This window comes from Pituophis catenifer, unplaced genomic scaffold (genome assembly GCF_029215685.1).
Source record: "Pituophis catenifer annectens isolate HBS135680 unplaced genomic scaffold, rPitCat1.0.hap2 SCAF_2, whole genome shotgun sequence".
Lineage (NCBI taxonomy): Eukaryota > Metazoa > Chordata > Lepidosauria > Squamata > Colubridae > Pituophis > Pituophis catenifer.
The window spans coordinates 235,040,313-235,064,725 of NW_027256882.1; the positions used below are offsets into that span (position 1 = coordinate 235,040,313).

General features: G+C 38.1%; 1 protein-coding gene across 2 annotated transcripts in view; it reads left to right on the top strand.

Moving 5' to 3' along the window:
- LRRC2 (leucine rich repeat containing 2) overlaps nt 1-24,413 on the top strand; it is an 87,165-nt gene that overhangs the window by 12,065 nt on the left and 50,687 nt on the right. The window contains exons 1-3 of one of the 2 annotated variants that reach the window (XM_070938692.1): nt 250-267; nt 14,425-14,626; nt 16,386-16,542. In XM_070938692.1, coding sequence (XP_070794793.1) covers nt 14,447-14,626; nt 16,386-16,542 — 337 coding nt within the window. In that variant the 5' untranslated portion in view covers nt 250-267; nt 14,425-14,446. Of the gene's footprint in view, nt 1-249; nt 268-14,424; nt 14,627-16,385; nt 16,543-24,413 lie in introns of those variants that run through there. The other variant, XM_070938691.1, reaches the window with a different exon arrangement.

Here is a 24,413-nt window from a genome sequence, read left to right on the forward strand (position 1 = left end):
TATTTTGGGAGGATGGGATTCACATAATTGTATTGACCATTGCTATTTTCATTTGTTATTTTTCATCTGCTTACACTGTTCCGTGATCAAGCTGTTTCAGAGATGAGTCTCATTTGTTCTCTCTGCATTATTAATGGATTATAACTATTATTGGAATGCTTATAAACAAATGGGTACAATCATGCCAAATAACCATTTATCATGAAAACATGATCCCAAGCAACAGTTACATGAACTCAAAAAGAAGATTGATGGGCCAGAGTGAAGGTACAACTGCAGGATTGAATATCCTACAGCCTGAGATCTTTTGAAAAGATCCTTTTGTTGGGCTTCTTTTGGAAGAATATTTAGATATTTATCACGTGTGGGGGGAATTTCTCTTGTCTTGATTTCATTTTGCAGAATGGAGTACAATCAACTCACACACTACTCTAGTGCCAAATGTGACCATCAACGAAGGAAGAGTTGCACCTTCCTAGCTTAACTCAGGAAAGCACCAAGGAAAAGAGCATGATAAAAAAGGTTGAAAGGGTATTTTGTAAATTGAATAACATAATTCTCCATAATAAGGGTTTGGGCTTAAGTAGCACTGTGCATGGGATATGCATGTGAACTTAAAAAGTACTCATTCAAGTAGCTTTTAAAGAGCTTACAGAGTCCCGAAGGTATTGTTAATGGGGCAGGAATTCACTATGTTGTAAAAAAACAGTCTCGTTAATGAGGTCTGCAACTCTTAAGATAGTTGCAATGTGCTGAAGAAGCCCGTTATATTACATGTTTATGACAATTTACTTTTAATTGTGTGAGAATTCTCTCTCCCACAAATAAAGTTGCTTTGGAGATGCATAATGCATATCATATTGGCTGTACTGTAGGCCTGATTATGTTAGAATTGGATATTAGGCACAGCAAATCAAGGGTCATCCATATCGTGTCTGAGATCCCAGTAGTTTTCCACAGAGGTCCAGAGGGAACCATGAAAAGCAACATCATCAATTCATTTATGATTATGAAATGAAATGTAAAACTTAACTTTCATATTCTGTTAAGAGGAAACACGTAATTGGTAATTTGTTTGACTTGAAAATGATTCTACCCTAAGGAAATCACTGCTATAGTTGCATGTGTGCATTGTCTGTTTATCTTAACACTAGTACAATACTTCTAAATTGTTCTCCTTAAGAATAGTTGAAATCCTCCTCCTCCTCATTTTTCTTCAGAGAAAATCAGTATTGATTTGTAGTTAGAACTAGTTCAACACAGAAGCCTAGTTCACAACATGCTAAGACACAACATGCTAAGACATGTGGCATATTTGCCTATGGATAGTGAGTTATATGTATATAGCTTCCATACTTTGAAAATCTTAGCTTATAGCTTTTCATTGGGGGAACCCAACCAATTTTGATTCATTTAAAACAATTTACACTTTGTGTGAATCAGATTATCTTGAACCCATCTTCTAAAAAGATACCATTTCACAAACCTAATTGGGAAGTCCTCTTTTGCTGTTCCATGAAACTATTTCTGAAGCTCTAGCAGTTGGAGAGAAACCAACCAGGGACTTACTTCACCTTAGATAGCTTGGAATAGACCAACAACATATTTTCAAGATGGATCAGAACAGTCATGAATTATAGTGAAGCTAATGCCCTTTGCCTTCGCTTAAGGATTCATACAGAATCAATAGCATTTCCATATACTTTCCATATACACACAGGTCAGCAACCTGTGGCTCTGGAGCCGTATGTGGCTCTTTCATCCCTCTGCTGCGGCTCCACAATTGATTGGGCTTTCGGTTAGAACTGGTAGAGGAAAAAGGATGCAGCGCTAGGAGGAGACTCTATGGTGGGGGAACCGGACTTCCAGTCAGCAGAGGAAAAAGGACGCAGCACTAGGAGGAGACTATGATGGGGGAACCAGACTTCTGGTCAGCTCCAGAATTGAATGGGGGTTTCCGGTTAGGACCTTTGGCTCTTTGAGTGTTTAAGATTGCTGACCCCTGGTATAGATGAACTGGAGATGTAGTAGTGAACACAGATAGGTCCAGAATACTTCTATGTGCTGATTTTGGGCTACTTGGTTGGTACATTTTTTATATTATTTTCCCCTGGAGTTATTGTTATCCTTATTATCTTTCCCCCAAACTTGGACATGTTCTTGCTTACAGAAATGGTTTATGAAATGGCCAGCAGTGAATTGGATAGTATTTTTCTTGGCCAGAAGTCTGCATCAATACTTTTAGTTGGGGATGATGATCTAGCCCAAATGGTGATAATACGTGATCTTGAAATAGGCAGTAACTCAAACTTAACTTTTAAAAGTAACTTTTTTATGACCAATGGTTGAATAAGTTATTTTGAGTAGTTCGGAGAACTGGCAAATACCACCTCTGGCTGGCCCCAGAGTGGGTTGGGAATGGAGATTTTGCAATATCCTTCCCCCAGAAGTGGGGAGGGAATGGGGATTTTTGTAGTATTCTTCCCCTGGAGTGGGGTGGGAATGGAGATTTTGCAGTATCCTTCCCCTGCCACACTCACCAAGCTGCACGCACAGAACTCATAGTAAAAAAATTTGGATTTCACCACTGATAGATAGATAGATAGATAGATAGATAGATAGATAGATAGATGATAGAAACCCAAAGGCTTTTGAAGGATCAAAACCATTGTCTGTCTCAAAATAATGAAAGTGTTACTGTGTTGGCATGGTGCAAGCTTCATCCTTTCATATGTCCATGTTTGTTCTGTCCTGTCCCACACACGCACCCCCACAGACGGCCCGGAGTTAATAAGCCACACGACAAAGTCTTTGAAGATAAAGCTGGCAGCAACCCAGTGGCTAGCTGTTAATTCAGACTTTACTCACACAAAACAAAGATTAGACTGCAAGCATTCCGATAAAGCAGGCAAAGTTTCAGCAATACAAGGAATAGTCCAAATGCAGTCCGACAAGGCAGGCAGAAGTCCAGTAATGCAGAGATCATGGATTATTTCTAGTTTTTGCTCGTCACAAACTGAACCAGCCACCCCACCCACATTTATACCCTGTGGGGTGTGGTCCAGTGACTCAGCTAATCTCTGGCACGCCTTCCCCTCTGCTGCGCACGCTTCTCCCTGTGCCACTGCCGAGGATCCAGCCAGCACTTATCTCCTTTGTCGCTGTCCACCTGTGGCTGCGGGGATGTGCTTGGCTCTGGGCCTATCTCTTGGCCTTCGGTGTCCTCCGGAGGCATTCCCAGAGAGGAGGGTCCTGGAGAGGGAGGCCTTGCCAACTCCTCTCCCTCACTCTCAGAGTCTCATCTGTCGATAGCCCAGGCTCAGGCAACGGAGCCACAACAATGTTATGTCACAATGCACATACTAATGGACCGGATTTTACAGAGTGATGCTATTTATTCATTTGCTTCCTTGATGCCCTCTGAAGTGAAGGTGTCTAAGAGTGTTCTCTTTTTCTATGTGGCATCCAAATGTTTGATCATTTGGGCTGGACTTGTAATATTTCCCTTGAAGAGTTTATTAGACAGTCTTAATTTGCAAAGCATCGCACTGAAAACAGTTTTTAAGCTGGATAAATGTCCTGTCCCAGATGGCCCTGCAGCATTAACCTTGATTACTTTTGCCTTTTTCTGATTGCAGTCAAGCTGCTGTGATAAAAATTGTCTAGAAATGTTACCAATACAGCCAATTTGTGGTTTCTCAATTTTTGCATGGAATTAAAAAAAAAAAAAAAGTATTAGCAGTTAGCATGGTCCAAAGAAGAGCAAATGAAAGGAAGCTGATTAAAGGAAACAGTAGAAAATATAAAAATGTAAAATCAATTACACAATAGATGTGAAGCAGCATTTTAAATCATAATGTGATGTATTATTGTCATGTTTATATTTTATGTCTGTTTTGAGGCATAGCCCTCAAAGATTGGCTTACCTAGCATGAAAATAAACACACCCTGAAAAACAGAATGTTAAGATTCGTGGTTGCAATTCTGTTTTACGATAAAATTGAAGGGAAATTTGTCATGCCAAAGAAAAATAATCCTTGTTTTAAACATAGTTCACAATGTATATAATTTTGAGTATCTGTAAATGAATGCCAATTCAAAATTTCATATGTACCAATTATGTGGCTCTTGTAGTTGGCTACTGATATGTTTTGCCTACCTCCCAATATGTTGTCAATTATTTCACTGATTTTTTAAGTGTAAACTTCTTTAGAGCACTGTGGTCACACACGTGTGGGTAATTGTAAAGCTGGCACATGATGCTCAATATATTATTTTTCCAAAGTGGTAAATGTATATTGTGATGAGACATCCTCCCCCAATTCAAATTGCAATCCATATTCTTGTGCTATGCTTCCATCATTCCATTCTTGGTCAGGGCTGAAGGTTTTCCTGCTGGTTTGCACTTGCCTCCTGGAGTTTAAGCAGTGGTGAAATGTAAAATTTGTTACTACTAGTTCTGTGGGCGTGGCTTGGTGGTGGTGGGGGTAATATGACTGAGTGGGCGTGGCTAACTTTTTTTTTTAACTTTTAAAACCATTTTTTCTACAACCTCTTCGGCTGAAGAAGTTGCAAAAAAATGCTTTTAAAAGCCTCTGACGATCCCAGCTGACTTGGCTGATCAGCAGAAGCTTTTTTTAAAAAAAGCCTCTGACGATCCCCGCTGACTTGCTGATTGGCAGAGGCTTTATTTTCCTTTTAAAAACATTTTTTCTATAACCTCTTCGGCTGAAGAGATTGTAGAGAAAATGCTTTTAAAAGCCTCTGATGATCCCAGCTGAGCTCTGTGATCATCAGAAGCTTTTTTTTTTTTTTTTTTACTTTTAAAAGCATTTTTTCGGCCAAAGAGGTTGTAGAAAAAATGCTTTTAAAAATAAAAAAACAGCCTCTGATGATTGAGCAGCTCAGCTGGGCAATGGGCGTCGGGAAGGGATTTTTGCTACCGGTTCTCCGAACCACCCGCCTCCATTGCTACTGTATCGGGCGATCCGGTCCAAACTGGGAGCATTTCACCTCTGAGTTTAAGGTATTATTGATGTACTTTGCAGATAAGGTAGACCAGGTCTCCACCTGGGAAAACAACATTTATTATTATTTTGTTAAATTATATAGCTAGCTATTTGTATAAGCAGGGAAAACAAATAAAATGCAAGGAGCTACGAGAGAGAATGTCCCAGTCATCAATGAATCTCCATATCTGACACTGGATTTGAGTTTTCCTGCTCTTAGACTGACATCTTAACCAGTAGTGGGATTCAAATCCCGTTGCTATCGGTTTGCTAGTGGGTGGGTGGGTGCTCGCACATGTGCAGAGATGTCCAGGCGGGTGGGTGGCGCCTCCAGCAGCCACTACTGGTTTGCCCAATCTGGGGCAAACCAGTAGCAACCCACCACTAATCTTAACCATTACATCACCTCACCTCTTTGCAGGGGATATTAATGATAGGTTTTACTTTAGCACTAAGAATAGCTATCTCTTGTCATCTGCCCAGTAGTTACAGCTTCCTTTGTTTTGCAATTGGAGATAGAACAATATTTACTATTGTCTCTCCAGTCTCCATCATCAAGCCCATAACCGGTGATCCTAGAGAATTAGTAAGTATATTTGGGAAGAGAAATGACAAGTGATCTGATATTTGTCTGTAGCAGGTTCCTGGTTCCCTTGAAATGCATTGAATTAATCCTACGAAGTCCAGGGAGTATGGTGAGATTAAGGAGTTGTGGGAATTGCTGTCCCAAATTTTTGAAAGATGCTATGTAATGTTAGCATCAGAACTGCACTAGCATACCAGCACTATATAAAATCTTAATTAAACAATGTATCACCTTTGAAGATTCTGAAGTAATCTATTGAAGATTATCAGTGTTCATACTGTGTTTGATCTCCTTCAATAGATTAGTTCAAGGTCTTCAAAGCACAGATGAAACAAGAACATACCTGAGCACTAAAAAACACCTTTAGTCAACAAGGAGAATCACTGATAATGTGCTCTCTTTCTTTTTATATTCTGCTGTAAAGGAAGCCTTATAATCTAGAACACAAGGTCCATCATATAAAGAGCATGAGACAAGGTGAAAGTGATTCAGATGCATTTGGCACATATACACCCACAAATTATTAGTTTGATTTGACATATTCCACAATTTGCTCATAACGCTTAAAAAATCCCACTTATGATTTGGTTGCAAAACAAGCTTTTACAGCATTGGTTTATTCCATTGTTTGCTCATTAAAAAAAAAAAAAGCATTCTAATCAATTACATCTCAGGAAAGTATTGTTTGTTTTTACAAGATGTCAGTAGCAGCCAGACATTCTTGCCTCTTTTCATTTTGCATTGTGTATTGTTCTCCATTGTGCTTCCTATTATTTGCTTAATTGCAAAGGAGAGTGAAAAGCTTTCTCTCCTTAACAACATTCAATTTGGAATGCTAATAAGTATCATCAGAAAAAGAGACATAGGACCAGTGGTGAAATCCAATTTCTTTTACTATCAGTTCTGTGGACGTGGCTTGGTGGGCGTGGCTTGGTGGGCATGGCAGTGGAAGGATACTGCAAAATCCCCATTCCCTCCCCACTCCTGGGGGAAGGATATTGCAAAATGTCCATTCCCATCCCACTCTGGGGCCAGCCAGAGGTGGTATTTGCTGGTTCTCCGAACTACTCAAAATTTCTGCTACCAAACTGCTCAAAATTTCCGCTACTGGTACTCCAGAACATGTCAGAACCTGCTGGATTTCACCCCTGCATAGGACCAGGTCTGGTGCTATGAATCTTCTTCAATCACCTAAAGCCAAAGTCTTCAAACTTGGCAGCTTTAAGACGTGTGGACTTCAACTCCCAGAATTCTCCACAAGTCTTAAGGATCACAAGACCTCTGATCTAAAGCAAGTGAAAATTAATGAGTGGTTAACAGCAAAGAAACTTGTAAGTAACCTAAGTGGATTAAGTGATTCTAATGTTTGGAATTTTGCTAATAGATTTGAGACATTGCAGCAAGAACCTCTCTCTAATATGTAGAATAATCTACAATACATTCCTTTTTATCATCTTTAAATCAGTATTTTTGAAATGAGGATTGATGTATCTATATGGGTATTGGATTCTCTAAAGAACATGCTGAAAAACTAGATAAAAACCATTCAAAAATGACAAAATGACCTTACAAGAACTCCATGAAAATATTTTGTGGATGAGCAATGCCTTTTAATTGTTGGAACTGTGACAGCTATGTTTGAGCAAATGGCAGTAATCTGTAGGAATGTAGATGAGCTGAAATAGGTATGTGAAGTTTTGGTAAGCCACATAATGAAGATCCAAACTAGCTCCCAAAGGTAAACATTCTAACATCCTGATTATTAACAAAAGAGCACTGAGTCCTTTGATTAAAATGTACCAAATCCCTGAAGGGGATGGGAGAAATTCCTACTTCTTACAACCAAACCAAATAGCATTAAACATCACTTTTATCAAGACAAAGGAAAGCGGCCATTTAAGGGACTCATTATTTACTTTCTAAGCAACTTCTGAATTGCAGAATATATTCATTTGAACTTAAGCAATTAAACAATTGGAGTGGTTGCCAAACTAGAAAAGGAAGAAAAGACTTTTGCTAATGATTGTATACAGTACGGGCTACAACCCTACTGAAGATAGGGTTGGCCATTTTTGATAGCTTTCCAAAATGTGTATTCAAAGCAAAATGATTCTTCCAAGCAAAGGAAAAAAACCCACCACCTTTAAGTATAAGCATTCAATGCTTCTTGGGAAGTCAGGCATGAACAGCAATCCAAGTACTCCCCATTGTCTATGATTGTGTTGGAACAGGAACTAGATACCCCCAACTAGCAACAAAAGAGAATCATGCCTGGGCTCATTTGAACACAACTCCTTAAAATTGTTGTCTTGATGCCAAAGAAGGAACCAGTGGACAATCTAGAAAAAAACTGATGAACTCAGGCAAGGTATCTACGCAATATGCAAAGCAATTGAACCCCTGCATAATTATTCACCACAGAAGGATAATGAAAATATAGCTGGTCACATAACATAACAGTTAATTTCCAGTCAATTAAAACCTGCATTTCTCTCATTAACCAAGATCTTAAACAGAGCAGCAATGAAGAGATGCAAGATTACATTCAGCCTCAAAGCAAGGAACAACAAAAAGAGATCTTGATGGAAATAAAATGCGATGTGGAAAGAGAGGCTACAGAATGGATTAATAAAAGAGAAATGGAATCAAGAAGTTCTGAAAAGGATCTTACTGATTTTATTCTAGCGCCCATCAGAGGAAACATGCATGACGTCTCTGGAGATTATTCCTATGTCAAATTCTGTGGCAAGTACAATATGGAAGTCTCAGGAAGCTGAAGTAGGGACAGTAACACCAATCCCTAAGCATATAACCACTTATCCTGGACAGGGGAAGTCACCTTACATCCAAGTCCCATCTGAGGATCAGATCATGTCTTCTTTTGAGGTATCCTCTTCAACGAATTATCTGAGAGTGCCCATTAATTGATAATGAAAACATTTACAGGAACTACCCATAGTTTACCAAGGAAACAGAGCTTGATAATTATACTGCATAATCTCTCAAAGCTACTGCATCTAGAAAGAGGAAGAACAGAAGTGAAGAATTATGTATTTGTCTCAGAATTAGATCATCAGCGACCAAACTGAAAATCTATACAGCCCATTTGCTATGGTTACAAATTTCCAATTTAGATTTTGCTACGTTACAGTTATAAATATTTATTTTCCTCTTCAGCTCTTACAAAAACAACTGAGAGAAAAAGGCATCAATTAGAAACGTATGTAGCATCATTAATAAACAGCTGCCAAAGGTCCTGGTGATAACTAGGTCAGAGGTGGGTTTCAGCAGGTTCTGACCAGTTCTGGAGAACCGGTAGCGGAAATTTTGAGTAGTTCAGAGAACCGGTAGTAAAAATTCTGACTTGCCCTCTCCCATCTATTCTCTGCCTCCCAAGTCCCAGCTGATCGGGAGGAAATGGGGATTTTGCAGTATCCTTCCCTTGGAGTGGGATGGAAATGGAGATTTTACAGTATCCTTCCCCTGTCACGCTCACTAAACCATGCCCACCAAGCCATGCCATGCCCACCAAGTCACACCCAGCAAGCCATGCCACGCCCACAGAACCAGTAGTAAAAATTTTTGAAACCCACCACTGAACTAGATGAAGAATTTAATGCCAGGATTGGTACAAATGCTTATGTGCTTTATGAACAGTGTAACTCTTACCTTGTTTTAAATCCAGAGAGAGATGTTAGCCCACTCTCTTATATGTAACTGCAGAGACAGAGGAGTTCACTTGCAGAATAGTGCCTGACTCAATTGGTTAATATCTTAGATTTGTTAATCTTGAATGGTACCTGGGAGAATAATATATCTGGATATTATGCTTTCTGGGAGTGAGATTCCCATGAAATGATAAATATGATCTTTAATTTCAGAGTTGGTTTAGTGACCACTTGACTTTAGATTTACATTTGGTTTCAAATGGGCAAATTATATATCCTTAAAATTTTTTTATTGCATTGAATAGTCCTCAAATCATGAAATAAATTTGTGTAAAATGGACTGAAAAGGTGGAAAGAACATAGACATCTATATATAAATCTGGCAAGGGAGACAGTTTGTACAATTCTTTAATTAAAGTCCCCCCAAAGGATTCTTAACACAGTTTGTACTATTATTACATTTACTGATTTGCAAAATTAAATGAGCTCTAGCAGAAGGTTAGCCAACTATGGTTTGATGAGGAATGTGCAAAAGGAAAGAACTCTTTAATTGAAAATTTGCAATTAATATTAGACTAATGACTGCCCATTACTCATGAGCAAAAGAAGACAAAAGAATATAAAGCTTTGCTAAAAAAGAAAAAAAAAGGATATGAAAGGTGTTGGGTCAAAATCACAGCTCCCATCTCTGCCTCCACATGGGAAGTTGTAATCTAAAGAGCACAGATGGACTTTCCAGATTGACCATCTGTTATCTCAGTTGAAGCTACTAAGCTAATATCCCCACTGAAGAAGGGAAAACCTCAGGAAGTAGCAGTATCCCATTTGAGTTGTGAAACTCACTCATTTTGGTGGTTTTGTTCATGGTCATAACCTTCACACTGAAAAATCCCACCAAATACAATAACTCTTATTATTGTTCCAATATTCCCCTAGAACAATTAATCAGTGGAACAACTTGGCTCCAGAAGTTGTGAATGCTCCAACACTGGGAGTTTTAAAGAAGATGTTGGATAACCATTTGTCTGAAGTGGTGTAGGGTTTCCTGCCTAAGCAGGGGGTTGGACTAGAATATCTCCAAGGTCCCTCTCAACTCTGTTATTCTATTGTTCTATTGTCTATTTAAAAAAGGAGATAGGGCCAATCTTTCCAAATGTCTTCTGATTGGCTCTTAAGTATTATAAATAAGCTGCTAGATACTTGTTTTGGAACCCAGTGGACTGAAAAGAACAGAAAAGCATAACTGCTGAGGAATAGGCCAGGCAGGTATAGGATAAGACAGCAGTCACCAACTGGTGGTCCACGAGAAAATTTTGGTGGTCCTCAGAAAAATTATTTGCATTTTTTTATATTGCACTAAATCAGGGGTCCCCAAACTACAGCCCCTGGGACAGATACGTGCATTGAATATTTGTGTTGTTGCAGAGAGTCTCCTCCCGTCTTTTTGTGCGGGTTGGAGGGGGGCAGAAATTCTGACTCAGGATCTGCTTCAACTTCCTGGTGTGGGGCTTTGGCCAAAGGCTGGAGGGAAGTGCCGCTGGTGCCAAGAGCCGGAGGGCCTTGTTCCAGTGGGACTGCATCATGGCCTGGAACTGGCCTTGGTTTGTCTGGGAAGCCATGTCACTTTTTAAATTAGGCATTTTTAAAAATATTGTAAGCTGCCTGGGATCTTTCTGGAATTGGCAATTTTTCAAGGAAACAAAAAATTCAGGAACAAATTAGAGATGTTACCTTTGATAGACAATTGCTAGCACTACTTAAAACATTGCATGAAAGTTCATCGATTGTTTGCCCTCAAGATAATGTTGACTCTAAACAACCAGACCTTCCCCAGAAAGATCTCTCTTTAGTTTGGGCCTCTATCAATTTCAATATGAATTGAAACATTTATGGGCACAGATGCTTAGATGCTTATCTATAGTTCTGTACAGAGAAATATAGAAAAAGAAATATGAACTAATTACTATGATATCACACCAGACAGAATTTATGTTAACATGTTTATGACAGAGATATTGGGAGAATGATGAAAGACCTGGTAAGATCTTGACAAATTGTTTAAAATAAAAGCAAGACAGGGCAATGATTCCAATTATTAGAGGTGAAAGATCAAATCTATAAAACTTCAATGGATATAAATGATCAATTTTTAAAATTTTATTCAGAATTATATAGTGAACCAGCGAATGTATCAAATGAAGAGACATAAGTTTTTTTTTCCAAAATAAAATTAATCTACCATATTTAGATGAAACAACTTTTATTTGCCCTACTATCTTAAGTAGAGATTAAACCAATTGGTTTTAGTATTGATAATAATATTATTTTTTGTTTTCTAACTGCTTATAATAGGGTTTTGATTTTAAACTTATTTTAGCCTCTTCAGATATTAGAAGAGAAAAGCAAAATTAAAAATAAAATAATACTTTGCTTATAATTGTTTTTTTACTGACAGTGAGATAGGATATATTAGTAAGATGCCTACATATTTACATATACTTTTATCTACAGCTTATGATAAGAGCCAGTTTGGTATAGTGGTTAAGGCATCAGGCCCAGAAACCATGAAACCAATTAGGTTACCTTTGGCCCATATTCTTTCTTCCCTCTATGAGGAAGGCAATGGCAAAACACTTCTGAAATCTTTTCAAGAAAGCTACAGGGACTTGTCCAATAGTCAACACTGACTCAAAGGCACACAGATAATCATACAATTAAAAAAAAAAGTGTGTTATAATTCTTGGAAATCCTGATCAACAGTCAGAAATGTGAGACTGGTGCTTTCTAGTAACAGCATCTGAGTTGTGAATTGTTTTCTTTTTTTCTTTTTTTAATTTTTTTTAAATTTTTATGTCTTATACACATAATGTAAATGTATATTCTCTTATACATAATTGATCATACATATACATATTTTTCTTAAAGAAAGCATAAAAATAAGGCACTTTAATTACATTCGGGTTGCTCTTCTGAATTGTTTTCCATAGAGGCTACTTTAACCCCATGTTTTAATTATAATCCACCTAAATTGAACCATGTTAAGGCTTTATTTTTGCAAACCAGTGGGGATGGATACTAATTTACTTATCGTGTCCATTTATATAATCACCCTCTCCCCAAGGCGACTCTGGGTGGCAAACCTAGTTAATACATTTATATAATAATAGAAGATAGAAACATGCATATTAACATAACACAAACAAAAAAAAGCATATGAAAATAGCAACTGAGGACAAACTCATCTGTAATAAATAATACTGCAGAGGCTAAACTAACTTCCCAGCTTCTGTGACTGGGAGAATAGCCAGTTCTTTCCAAAAAGAGTCAGTTCATTTGCTGAAATGCATGAAATTTTGGGCAAATCTGTAATGTGCAACTAATTCAGAGCTTCTGGTGACCACTTTCTGTCTTGTTTTGTCCTGTCCTTTTCTCTAAGCATCGCTGCATTTTGAATGGAGTTCCAGTTTATTCTGCTCTAATGTATATTTGCTTGCGCAAATTGTTAATGTTTTCTCCAAGAACCTCCTTCCCACCTATTCATTCCCTTCAGTAATACTTTAATCTAAAAGTCTTTTCTTTAAATCTTTAAAGAAGATTTAAAGCTAGCAATTGTGGCTTATGAATAGCTTATGAAGAATGCTTGACTCTCTCGAGCCTATTTTTATTCAGTAATACTAGAAGGACATTTGATCACTTATCTTAGTAAAGCCCGGACGACCTCTTCACCATTGTCCTGCTTGGTGGAATTCCCTTTTGCACTCTGACCTTCACGCTGCAAAGTCACTCTCAGCAAGCTATATGGCAAAGGTTTGGCTCTTATTATTTAGAACTGTTACTACAACATCATTTTTTTTTTTTTGAGATATCAAAGTGCTTGATAGAAATAGGAAAAGAAAGTAGGCACAAGAATAGCAGCGGAGTCTTATCAGCTGCTTTAATTTGTGTAGCAGTAACAGCAATGCACTACTACAAGGTCATCTTTCATGATTATGTGACTCCAGACTCATGTTTAAATGACTTTAAGGCCCCTAAGAATTGCTTAGAGAATGTACTTGCGTGCCTTTAGAGTTTTGGTCTAGTCCTTGGTACAGAAAGGCAATATATATCTCTAATAAAGGAAGAAATAATCTTCATATGTTTACCCACAACTGACAGCTCTTTCATTCACGTTGCGACTGCACATATCAGGATAAAATTGGTTTGGGAAGAAATAAAGATAAGGAGGGATAGCTTAGAAAACAGCTTTCTAATTCAATCCCAGAGATGGATGAAAAGCAAGAACCAATCACCCACTGACATCAATATAATTCAACTTTCTCAACTTGGCACCCTGCAGATGTGTGGCCTTTCAGAACTCCCCAATCCCCAAACCCATTGATGAGAATCTAGGCATTCAAGTTCATACATTTGGATGACACCAAGCTTGGAGAATACTAAAATAATGTATGGCTGCTAGGGCAAAGTAGTTAAGGGTGCATAGGATTAAAACTTAACTGTCTCAAAAATGTCCTAGAACTTCTCAGGAACTGATTGCACCTTCTTAATGCCAATTTATGTAAATGCCTCAGGAAGAAGTGATGACCGCCTTGGATCTTTTGTCTTTAGCCAATTAGCATAAGATCTTTCTGACTATTTCTTAAGCACAGCAGATCTCCCTTCCCTGCCCTTAAACCAGGGGTGAAATCCAGCAGGTTCTGACAGGTTCTGGAGAACCAGTAGCGGAAATTTTGAGTAGTTCAGAGAACCGGCAAATACCACCTCTGACTGGCCCCAGAATGGGGTGGGAATGGAGATTTTGCAATATCCTTCCTTCAGGAGTGGGGAGGGAATGGGGATTTTACAGTATCCTTCCCCTGGAGTAGGGTGGGAATGGGGATTTTGTAGTATCCTTCCCCTGCCACACCCACCAAGCCACATCCACCAAACCACACCACACCCACCAAGCCACGCCCACAGAACCGGTAGTAAAAACATTGGATTTCACCACTGCCTTAAACCACCTCTTTAGCAGCAGAGGAAAGGTTACAAATTCCTTTGAGTTCTTAATGAGCCTTTTTTGGTGAATTTGATGTAATTGAAAATTTGGGGAAGGTGGTGTGAGGGGGGGGGGGAGAAGGGAGGCAGGAATGAAATGAAAATGTTTTCATTTGTACTTTTTCAGGATAAGGCAAGAATGGGATATTATGCTAGACTGCAAAAGAAAAGGCATTCCACAGGCTGCATATTTGAATAATGGTTTCATAGATACTAACAGCATCTTAGATAAACTTGAAAAGAACTCACCACTGATTAAGAAGATTGCCTTGCTGAATGACAAGGAAAGAAGCAAATTTATTTTTCAACTTTCAGGTGAACACTGGACAGTAAGTATATTATTTTAATTACTCTTTGCTTATGACCATTGAAATGGACAGATTTAAATTTTTCTGAACCTTGCGAGTCATTAATTTTGTCTCTGCGCTCTTTCTTTCTTTGTATAAACGACACAGCATATATTTTATTTTAGTAGGTGCTCCAACTCCTTAATATTTTCTGTTTTATCTTTAGCAACCCAGCATTGATAGCTATATTGATATTGACATTGATATCTTCTCACTAGTAGTGACACCACCAAGGAAAGACAGAGGTTGATGCCATGGTTGCTTGGTAACAGTAGAAGTGGCAGTGCAGCAATGGCTCCTTTTGTTGCTAAAATAATGTGTGTGACATTTCACACATTTGACATGCCATCAGGGTCCTAACAGCTGATAATACCTTCTCTACCCCCTATATATTTTCTTTTTCTTTTTTTTTTTTTGTCAAGCAATCTAAACAGAGCCATCTCTTGGAGTGTTTACAACATGGCAACCTTCAGGATAGGTTGGAGGCATTATAGGATATCAAACTTTATTCCTGATAAACTGTCTTGATTTGCTCTTCATTGGGCATCATGTTCCATGAAGTTTGGACATTGTATAAATTTGTGAACAGTTAGTTCATTGACAATGGAGAGCAACTGATTGGCTTCCTATAGGCATCTATGTACTGAAGTTATAGAAGAATATAGGAGGACTAAAAAGCAGAGATAAAAGGATGTATGTTTGAATTCATATCACAAATTAACCACAGATCAAGGTTTGTATGCCAAGAGCTAAGATGATTGATGGATCAATTGATAAGTCTAAGCTCTGACAAATTATATTTATTTCTATGGTAGTAAGCAAGAATCTGGAAAGATGTTTAAATAATGTTTGTATAACCTTTCCCTTTTCCTTCCCTTCCCTTATTTACATTACAAATGTTAAAGGTTTGTAGCTCTGTTTTGCTTTGTTTTAATATTCTGAGGAAATATTATCTCTACAAAGCCATTTCAATTAATCTTATCTAATTAGCTGGGGAAAAAAGACATAAGCATGCCCACCAACAAGGGGTTAGTTTAAGTTTTGGGCTATAGCACAAACTGATATTGTAAGAGCACACTTGAGCATATTTTAGCTCTGCTTCCTTAATTTCTTTTTAAAGGCTATTGTTAATTTAAATGTATATCAAGTTAAAGTGAAAGTTTTAGCGGAATAGATCTGGATATAGTAATTTATGTTGAAATAGTCCAACAGCAAAAGACAGGAGCATATTTATACACTAAAAAGAAAAGAAAAGAAAGTTGCAAAAGGGGATAACATGACCCCAGGACACTGTAACCGTTATAAATATGACTCAGTTGCCAAGTGTCTGAATTTTGGTCACATGACCATGGGGATGCTGAAATGGTGTGAAAAATGTTCCTAAGCCATTTTTTCCCAGGGCGATTGTAACTTCGAATGGTCATTAAATGAACAGTTATAAATCAAGGATGTTAAAAGGGAAAGCAGTGCTTCATGCACTGAAAAGTCATTCGGAGCCAATGAGTGTGGTTTAATTCAGGGCTCTCCAACCTTGGCAACTTTAAGTCTGGAGGACTTCATTTCCCAGAATTCCCCAGCCAGCAAAGCTGGCTGGGGAACTCTGGGAGTTGAAGTCCTCCAGACTTAAAGTTGCCAAGGTTGGAGAGCCCTGGTTTAATTCAAATGGCTTTGTGAAGAAGAGGAAGGTAGAAATGCTGCTGTTGTCATGGAATCCTTACTGTCCCAAATCTTCTTTTCTTAGGAGTTACCTGATTGGCTGAAAGAGAAAACATACCTAAAAGAATGGCACGTAAACAATACTAAGATCTCAAGCATTCCAAGTTACATTGCCTTATTTCAGGAACTAAAAATTCTCGAATTATCCAGTAACCAGATTACAGATCTCCCAGTTGAAATTGGTAGGTGTCCTTTTTTTTTTTCCTTAGACATTTATATCTGTTCATTTTATTACAATCAATACAGATTTTCTTTTTTTAAAAAAGCAACCTGGGGATACATTTCATAAACACCTATTTTCCCATATGATAATGTGAAACCACAACCTTCACAATCCTGGCATCCTACACATTGTAGAGGCTTCAACCCCTAGAATTTCCAGCCCTATAGGTATCAGTCTGGAGGAAAAAAACCTGAACGGGAGCATTGTAATTCACACAAAGGGAACAAGGTTGATGTTTCTGCATTATAGCTCTGTACTCTTTTATAATTGATCCATCTGGGCCACCTGCCAGATCCATTTACTGAAATGATAGATCCTTCAGGCTTCTTCTGAAACAGATATGGGACTCTTCTTTATGGCTAAATTAAAGTGCCAACTATCTGTGACTAAACTGGCAGAAAACTACCCTGGTGTAACAATTGATGAGTTGACCCCTCTCCTGCCCAGGCATGATGCTAGAAAATGCTGCTCTTATTTATGGTGGACAGGGCACATTAAGAAAAGTAATTGTGAGATTATCCCAGCTTTCTTTTCTTCCTTCCACCAATTCTCACCTGCTGACAGGAAAATATCCACCAACAGAGAACCAGAGAGGTTGTCTTGAACCCTTGAACACAGACAGACAGACAGACAGACAGACAGACACACACACACACACACTCCACGCAGGGGTGGGTTCTACTTACCTTTACTACTAGTTTGCAACGGGATTGTGTGTGCACTCACTTCACTCGGGCACACACCTTGCTTCTGCGCATGCACAGATAGCTTCTGGTGATGTCAGGGTCAGTGGGCAGAGCCTCCCGCCGGTTTTACTACTGGTTCTATAGAACCGGTCCGAACCGGGGGCAACCCACCACTGATTCCCTGTCTCTGTCTCCGTCTCCCTCCCTCTCCCTTCTCAATATTCAGAAACCATTATGAAACCAATCAAGAGAGGAGCATTCCTTAAGTCCTGGGAAAGAATATAGCATTTATTTATTATCCCATCTTTTTAAATATATAACTCAAGGTGGCGAACATACCTCCCATTTGTCCTACAACAACTCAGTGAGGTAGGTTGGGCTGAGAAAGAATGACTGTCCCAAAGTCACCCAGATGACTTTCATGTTTAAGGCAGACCTAGAACTCAGAGTTTCCTGGTTTCTAGGCCAATACCTTAACTACTACACTGAATTGGTTTTCTTAGTATTAAGATTCTTCTCTCTCTCTGTCTCTCTTTCTCTCACACACACACATACACACACTCCCCGTCTCCGTCTCCATCTCCCTCCCTCTTTCCCCTCATCCTCATCCTCTTCCTCATCAATCTTTAATCTCTTAGAATTCCTAGTTTAAGTTAGCCCCTTCCAAATTCATTGGGGTATAAGAGGGAGAAGGGGAAAAGGATTTCATTTTGGGGAGGTCTACCTTATGGGACTCACCTTCCCCTTAAAGTATGCTATACAGGTAGTCCTTGACTTACAACCATTTGTCTAATGACAGTTCAAAGTTACAATGGCACTGAAAAAGTGACTTAGGACCAGTTCTCACATTTACGACTGTTGCAGCATCCACACAGTCACATGATGAAACGTTGGGTGCTGGGCAGACAGCATGTGTTTATAATGGTTGCAGCATCCCAGAGTCCTGGGATTGTCATTTGCAACCTTCCTTAGGGTGCTTCTGACAAGCAAAGTCAATGAGGGAAGTCTTCAACAACTGTAGTGATTTGCTTAACAACCATGGCTAAAAGGTCATAAAATAAGGTATAACTCAATTAACAACTGCCTTGCTTAGTAAAAAAATAAATAAAAATGGGCTCAATTGTGGTCATACATTGAGTTGAGGGAGGAAGTGAGTTTAATGAATCCCTAGACTAATAGCTAGATCACTCAAAGCTTGTATTGGTTTTTGGGAAGTGTGAAGCCACTGCTGGTCAGCTGCTGGTTGTGTGGATCTATATCTCTGAGCCAGGGATTGGCTTAGAGAATGGCAATTATAAGGGGAGAACCTAGTTTGAAAGAACAAGATGTTCTTGCATTGTGAAGCACAATGGCTCTTGAGGACAATGTCAACGGCTGGGATCAACTCATTTCCTGAGGGTCAGCTGATTCTGAAACACCTCAGATCAGTGGTGAAATGTACATTTGTTACTACCGGTTCTGTGGGTGTGGCTTGGTGGGAGATAATGTGACTGGGTGGGCATGGCCAACTTTTTTTTTTTACTTTTAAAACCATTTTTTTTACAACCTCTTTGGCCAAAGAGGTAGTAGAAAAAATGCTTTAAAAAGCCTCTGACGATACCAGCTGAGTTGCCTGATCATCAGAGGCTTTTTTTTCTTTTAAAAACATTTTTTCTACAACGTCTTCAGCTGAAGAGGTTGTAAAAAAATGCTTTTAAAAGCCTCTGACGATCCCAGCTGAGCCGCGCGATCGTCAGAGGCTTTTTTTTTTACTTTTAAAAACATTTTTTCGGCCAAAGACGTTGTAGAAAAAATGCTTTTAAAAATAATAAAAAAGGGAAATCCTATTTTAGCATTGGAAAAGATACAGTGTGGACAACATAGCCTCATAGGTGGGCTGGGAGGAGAGTAAGGCAACATCATGAGAACATGGCAGAAAAGTGAGGTTGCTATGCATCTTCTTCCTGTGATTTGTGCAAGTGGGCAAATACCCAAAGTTATACTAGTTAAAGTAGGATATATAGTTGAGAAGTCCTTGAGAGAAGGACTTCCCTCTGTAACATGCACTTTCAAGAACTGCCAATTCTTGAAGATATTTGCATTGGGAGGATATAGGAACAAAGGGCTTTATTAATCAAGGACAGTAATATAGAGCAAGTAGTAATTAGGAAATGTCATCATGATTTAAAGACCCAAAATATAGATGATAAAACATCTCTCTTTCTGAATGCATGTGCGCACAATGCACACACACACACATGTTATGTATAACATGTGTGTGTGTGTGCCTTGGTAAGACCACACTTGGAATACTGCATCCATGATGTAAAAAAGATGTTGAAACTCTAGAAAGAGTGCAGAGAAGAGCAACAAAGATGATTAGGGACTGGAGGCTAAAACATATGAAGAACAGTTGCAGGAACTGGGTATGTCTAGTTCAATGAAAAGAAGGATTAGGGGAGACATGATAGAAGTGTTCCAATATCTCAGGGGTTGCCACAAATAAGAGGGAGTCAAGCTATTCTCCAAAGCACATGAGGGCAGGACAAGAAGCAATGGATGGAAACTAATCAAGGAAAGAAGCAACTTAGAACTAAGGAGAAATTTCCTGACAGTGAGAACAATCAACCAATGGAACAGCTTGCCTTTGGAAGTTGTGAATGCTCCAACACTGGAAATTTTTAAGAAGAGATTGGATAACCATTTGTCTGAAGTGGGGTAGGTTTTTTTTCCTGAGCAGGGGATTGGACTAGAAGACCTCCAAGGCCCCTTCCATCTCTTGTTATTCTGTTATTCTGAATAACTTTTATTAGTAAAATTGAGGAAGTCATTTTTAGGGGTTGAAGATTTTGAACTAAAGAAAAACTGTAGAATAAAAAGGAGCAAGTAGTTCTCCAATTTGCTGCTCCAAAGCCTTTCAAAAATTCCACAACACTTTTTAATGAAATTATTTTGAAATGATTTGGGACATTTTATCTCTTTCTTTAAAAAAATAAAAGCTATAAGAATGACAAATTAAAATAAAACTATCCTTTTTTTGTACTTTGGGGGGACTTCTTGAATAACCTCTAGGATCTCTAAGGATCTTTTTTCTCGATTTCTGGTTATTGGTTTTAAAGTCTGCTGCCAGTTTTGATCCTCAACTTTTAAAACAATAACAGTGGAAATAATTTGTGTATGTCAATTTTATTTTATAAAGATAATTGCCAACTAGCATCCATGTCTTATGAGCAAACTAGAAGCAAAACACTTTAGAATAACTTTAATGAGTAAAAAGCATGAGTTTATGAGTATGAAGCAAAAATTGAGTTCCTCTCTTATTGGTATTTTTTAATCTTGGGGATGAAACAAAACAGACTTAATTGATTTATGCATTCCACAAGGTGGCAGTGGAGAATAAGATAAAAATGCAATCATTCACCAGATTAGATTCTATCTCCAGTGGTCTTCCTCCTTCTCTTTAAAATCATACACAAGATAGAGATTCATACGGGTGATTTGCCATATAAAGATGGGTAGTTCTATAAAAATATTTCACTTGAAGAGTTTCTGAAAAACAGATAGTGGAGTTTATAAAAATTACTACAATGAACTACATTATTCTCAAATCAAATCAGGGTATTTGCTAGAGAAGTGGAAAGACTTCTTTCCAGCCTTTTCAAAATCCCTTCCTTCACATTAAATGGAAATATTATATGTGATGTAAAGTCAATGCCCCAAGAATGGGCAAGGTTCAAGTAATATAATTTATTTTAGATAGAAGGGGCGTATCAATCTGGAACAGCTGTTACATGTCATACATAAACGGCTTGTAAAGCCACTAAGCAACTGTGGAAGTTTAATTCTTGGAGGTTAAATAGTGTTTGTTCCAAAGGTCTAATCTGCACATCACATTAAGTCAAAACCAAAATTCATTATGGTTAGTGGCTTAATGGTTTGCAGTAATGCTATGACATAATGGATATGGTCGTACATCCAACTAAATCCAAGACAAACCAGCCACATAATAGCTTAGTGCTCTGTGAAAATCAATAAAAAGAAAGAATAAAACAGATTTTCCGAGCTATGAAAAAAAAAAAGGAACAAAGATACGGAAGAAGGAAAGTAGTTTCTCGCAGAATCATGAGGGAAACTTTTAAAAAGAGAACAATGAATCTTTTGGAAAATGCACAGTATGGGAACAGTCCCGGAAAATCAAGTTCCCATTTATAATACTACTGTACAGTATGCAATCGTTATGATGACTAGACATTTAACTTTGAGATCCAGAGATAAATTACCAGCAAAATTGACTGGTAGAAGACTTGGTTCTTAAATAGCTTTTTCCACACAGTTACCCTTCTTTTTGGTTTCTGGGATTCACTCCCTTTTCTACATTGTGTTCTATCTAGACCTTCATAAAATTTTCCTACTCAAGTTGAGCTGTTTTTCCTTCTGAACCCCTTAAGATAAAGTGATTGGTAAAACCCATCATGACATCTTAAACATCCTAATAGCTCAGGATATGGCTGGGCAGAAATTGTCTTGAGTTATAGGCATTCCTCAATTCTTAGTGTTATGGCAAGAATCTTCCAGTCTTTTAAAGGAAGTTGTAAAAATGGATTTATGATCAGCTCTGCTTATAATTCTTTGAACAGCCACTTAGGAACTCTTATGCAGCTTTCCTATTTCTTGAAGTTGCATTGCTATAATGATAATAGCCATTGCCTATTAAAAATTAAAAGCTGTGGTTTAATTATGGGATTTAAGATTTAAAAATGATTAAAAAGAAATGAGAAATGAAATGAGAATAAATCGTGACCCAGGGATGACTGCGCTACTAATTAAAAATAAAATATTATTAGATTGGAAATTGCCACAGAAAATACATTTCATTATACTTTTAATCTGATAGTTCATAACAATAACAAAAACATTCTTTTTATTATTGTTTAATTCTTAATGCATATATTATTCTTGTTGATTACAACACTGTGTAATGAATCATTTAAATCAGAACCATGTTAAAAATCTTCAAACTACAGGTACTTCTCACTTAACAATGGCAACGGGACTGAGAACTCCGGCACTAAGCAATGTACTCATAAGGGCCAATATCATGTGACTGCACTGACAAATGAGGACCTGTTATAATTCCCGCTTTTCAGTGCAACTGTATCTTCAGTCACTGAACAAATAGATGTTAAGCAAGAATTGCCTGTTAATGTACCTACCTAATTTTAATGAACACAAATCAAAAGTTGCTGCTTATGAAAGTTGCTGTTTGACTGCCTTGAAAAAAATAGTTCCTCACAAAACACGTTTATATGGAATTGATCCTCACTTTGAATTCACAAAGTCATATTTTCCAAACACATATAAAAGTTCCTAACAGTTAGAAATCTTTTTGCTCTTAACTTAGAGCCGTAATGGAGTTTGTAAAGTCCCAGATTTGTCTTATATATGGCTTAGCATGTCTTCAAATGGTGACTTCTGCTCTGAAGTAATTCCTGACTCTCCATTTTAGTTGCTTTCCAGTTTATGAAGCAAGAATTGTTGTGAGAGGCTACCTTCTGCAACCCTTTCCACAATAAAATTGAATTTGGGCAATGATGTCATCAATTTTTATAGGTTGATCCAGGACCCCCAGAGAAATATCCAGCCATTCAGACAAAATTGTTTGTTATTGACTCTAAAATCTGCTGCTGGATTACTGTATATTAATGACAGAGTAGAGATGAAATAATAGGGTTTCATATATAGATGAGTAATATTATAGCAAACCATGACTTAAATTGTAAATTTAGAAGAATAGTATCTGGTATTGTACATTGTACCATAAGATTATATATATGAGAATAGATAGAGTAGGAAGTATTTATTTACTTGGGTTTGTATGTTGCTGTAATCTGTGGAAACCTAAAGTTTACAAAGCCCTACTTGCTGGGAGGATTAAAAACATGACATCAAAATAATCATGTAAAACAAATTACAATTAGAGAAAATGTTATGCCAAAGCAATAAACAAATATCAACAAATATCATAGCAGGGAGCTTCCCTCTTCAGAATTCCCCATTCCAAGCTCTTTTGAATAGCTATGTCTTGACACAGTGGTGAAATCCAAATTTTTTAGTACCAGTTCTGTGGGCGTGGCTTGGTGGGCGTAGTGTGGCTTGGTGGGCGTGGCAGGGGAAGGATACTGCAAAATCTCCATTCCCTCCCCACTCCTGGGGGAAGGATATTGCAAAATCTTCATTCCCACCCACTCTGGGGCCTGCCAGAGGTGGTATGTGCTGGTTCTCCGAACTGCTCAAAATTTCCGCTACTGGTTCTCCAGAACCTGTCAGAACCTGCTGGATTTCACCCCTATCTCAACAGCTTTTTGGTGTATTGACAGAGAAACGTCAATGCAAAGAAGGTTTGATTAACAAGGGTAGTTCTCAGGATTCCTGCAGATGAGTTTATGTTAAAGAAGATTTCCAGAAGCAAACTTATTCCTCACAATCTTACTGTGCAGGAAGAAACAAATGAGAGTAGGCAGTCCTAAAGATACCAGTTCTTAAGCCATACAGACAACAATCATTGGCATACATTGTCAGGAAACTGTATTGATCATCAGCTAACCTGTGTTTGAGACCCAAGTGCTGCTGTGTGGTGGGATGAGCTCCCGTCATTCGCTCCAACTCCTGCCCAGCTAGTAATTTGAAAGCAAGTAATTGCAAGTAGATAGACAGATACCATTTTGGTGGGCACATGAAAGGAGGCCCTAATCGGATGTCCCCTGGGCAACACTGATGTCACTGGCTAACCCTTTCAACCCAGAAGTGCCTTAGATTCTTCCACCATGAACACAAGTGAGCAGCTTAAACTTCACTCAGAAAAGATCTTCTGACTTTCTGAAAAGGAGTTAAGATTTGCATAGGAGCCTAGGGGAGCACACAGCACTCCCTTTGCCTTTTAACTAATTTTAATCTCTTGCCTCCTTTTACATTTTTAAAAAACTTTTTAAAAAACTTTTATATATACTGTTTTATATTTTAACATTTTATTGTACATCGGCCAGTATCCCTCTTTGAGGGAGATGGGCAATACAAAAGGTGAAAAATAAATACAAATAAAAATATAGTCTGTCCAGCTTTTGAAGCTGAGATGTTATGTGTGAATTCCTATTGACATCCATCACAA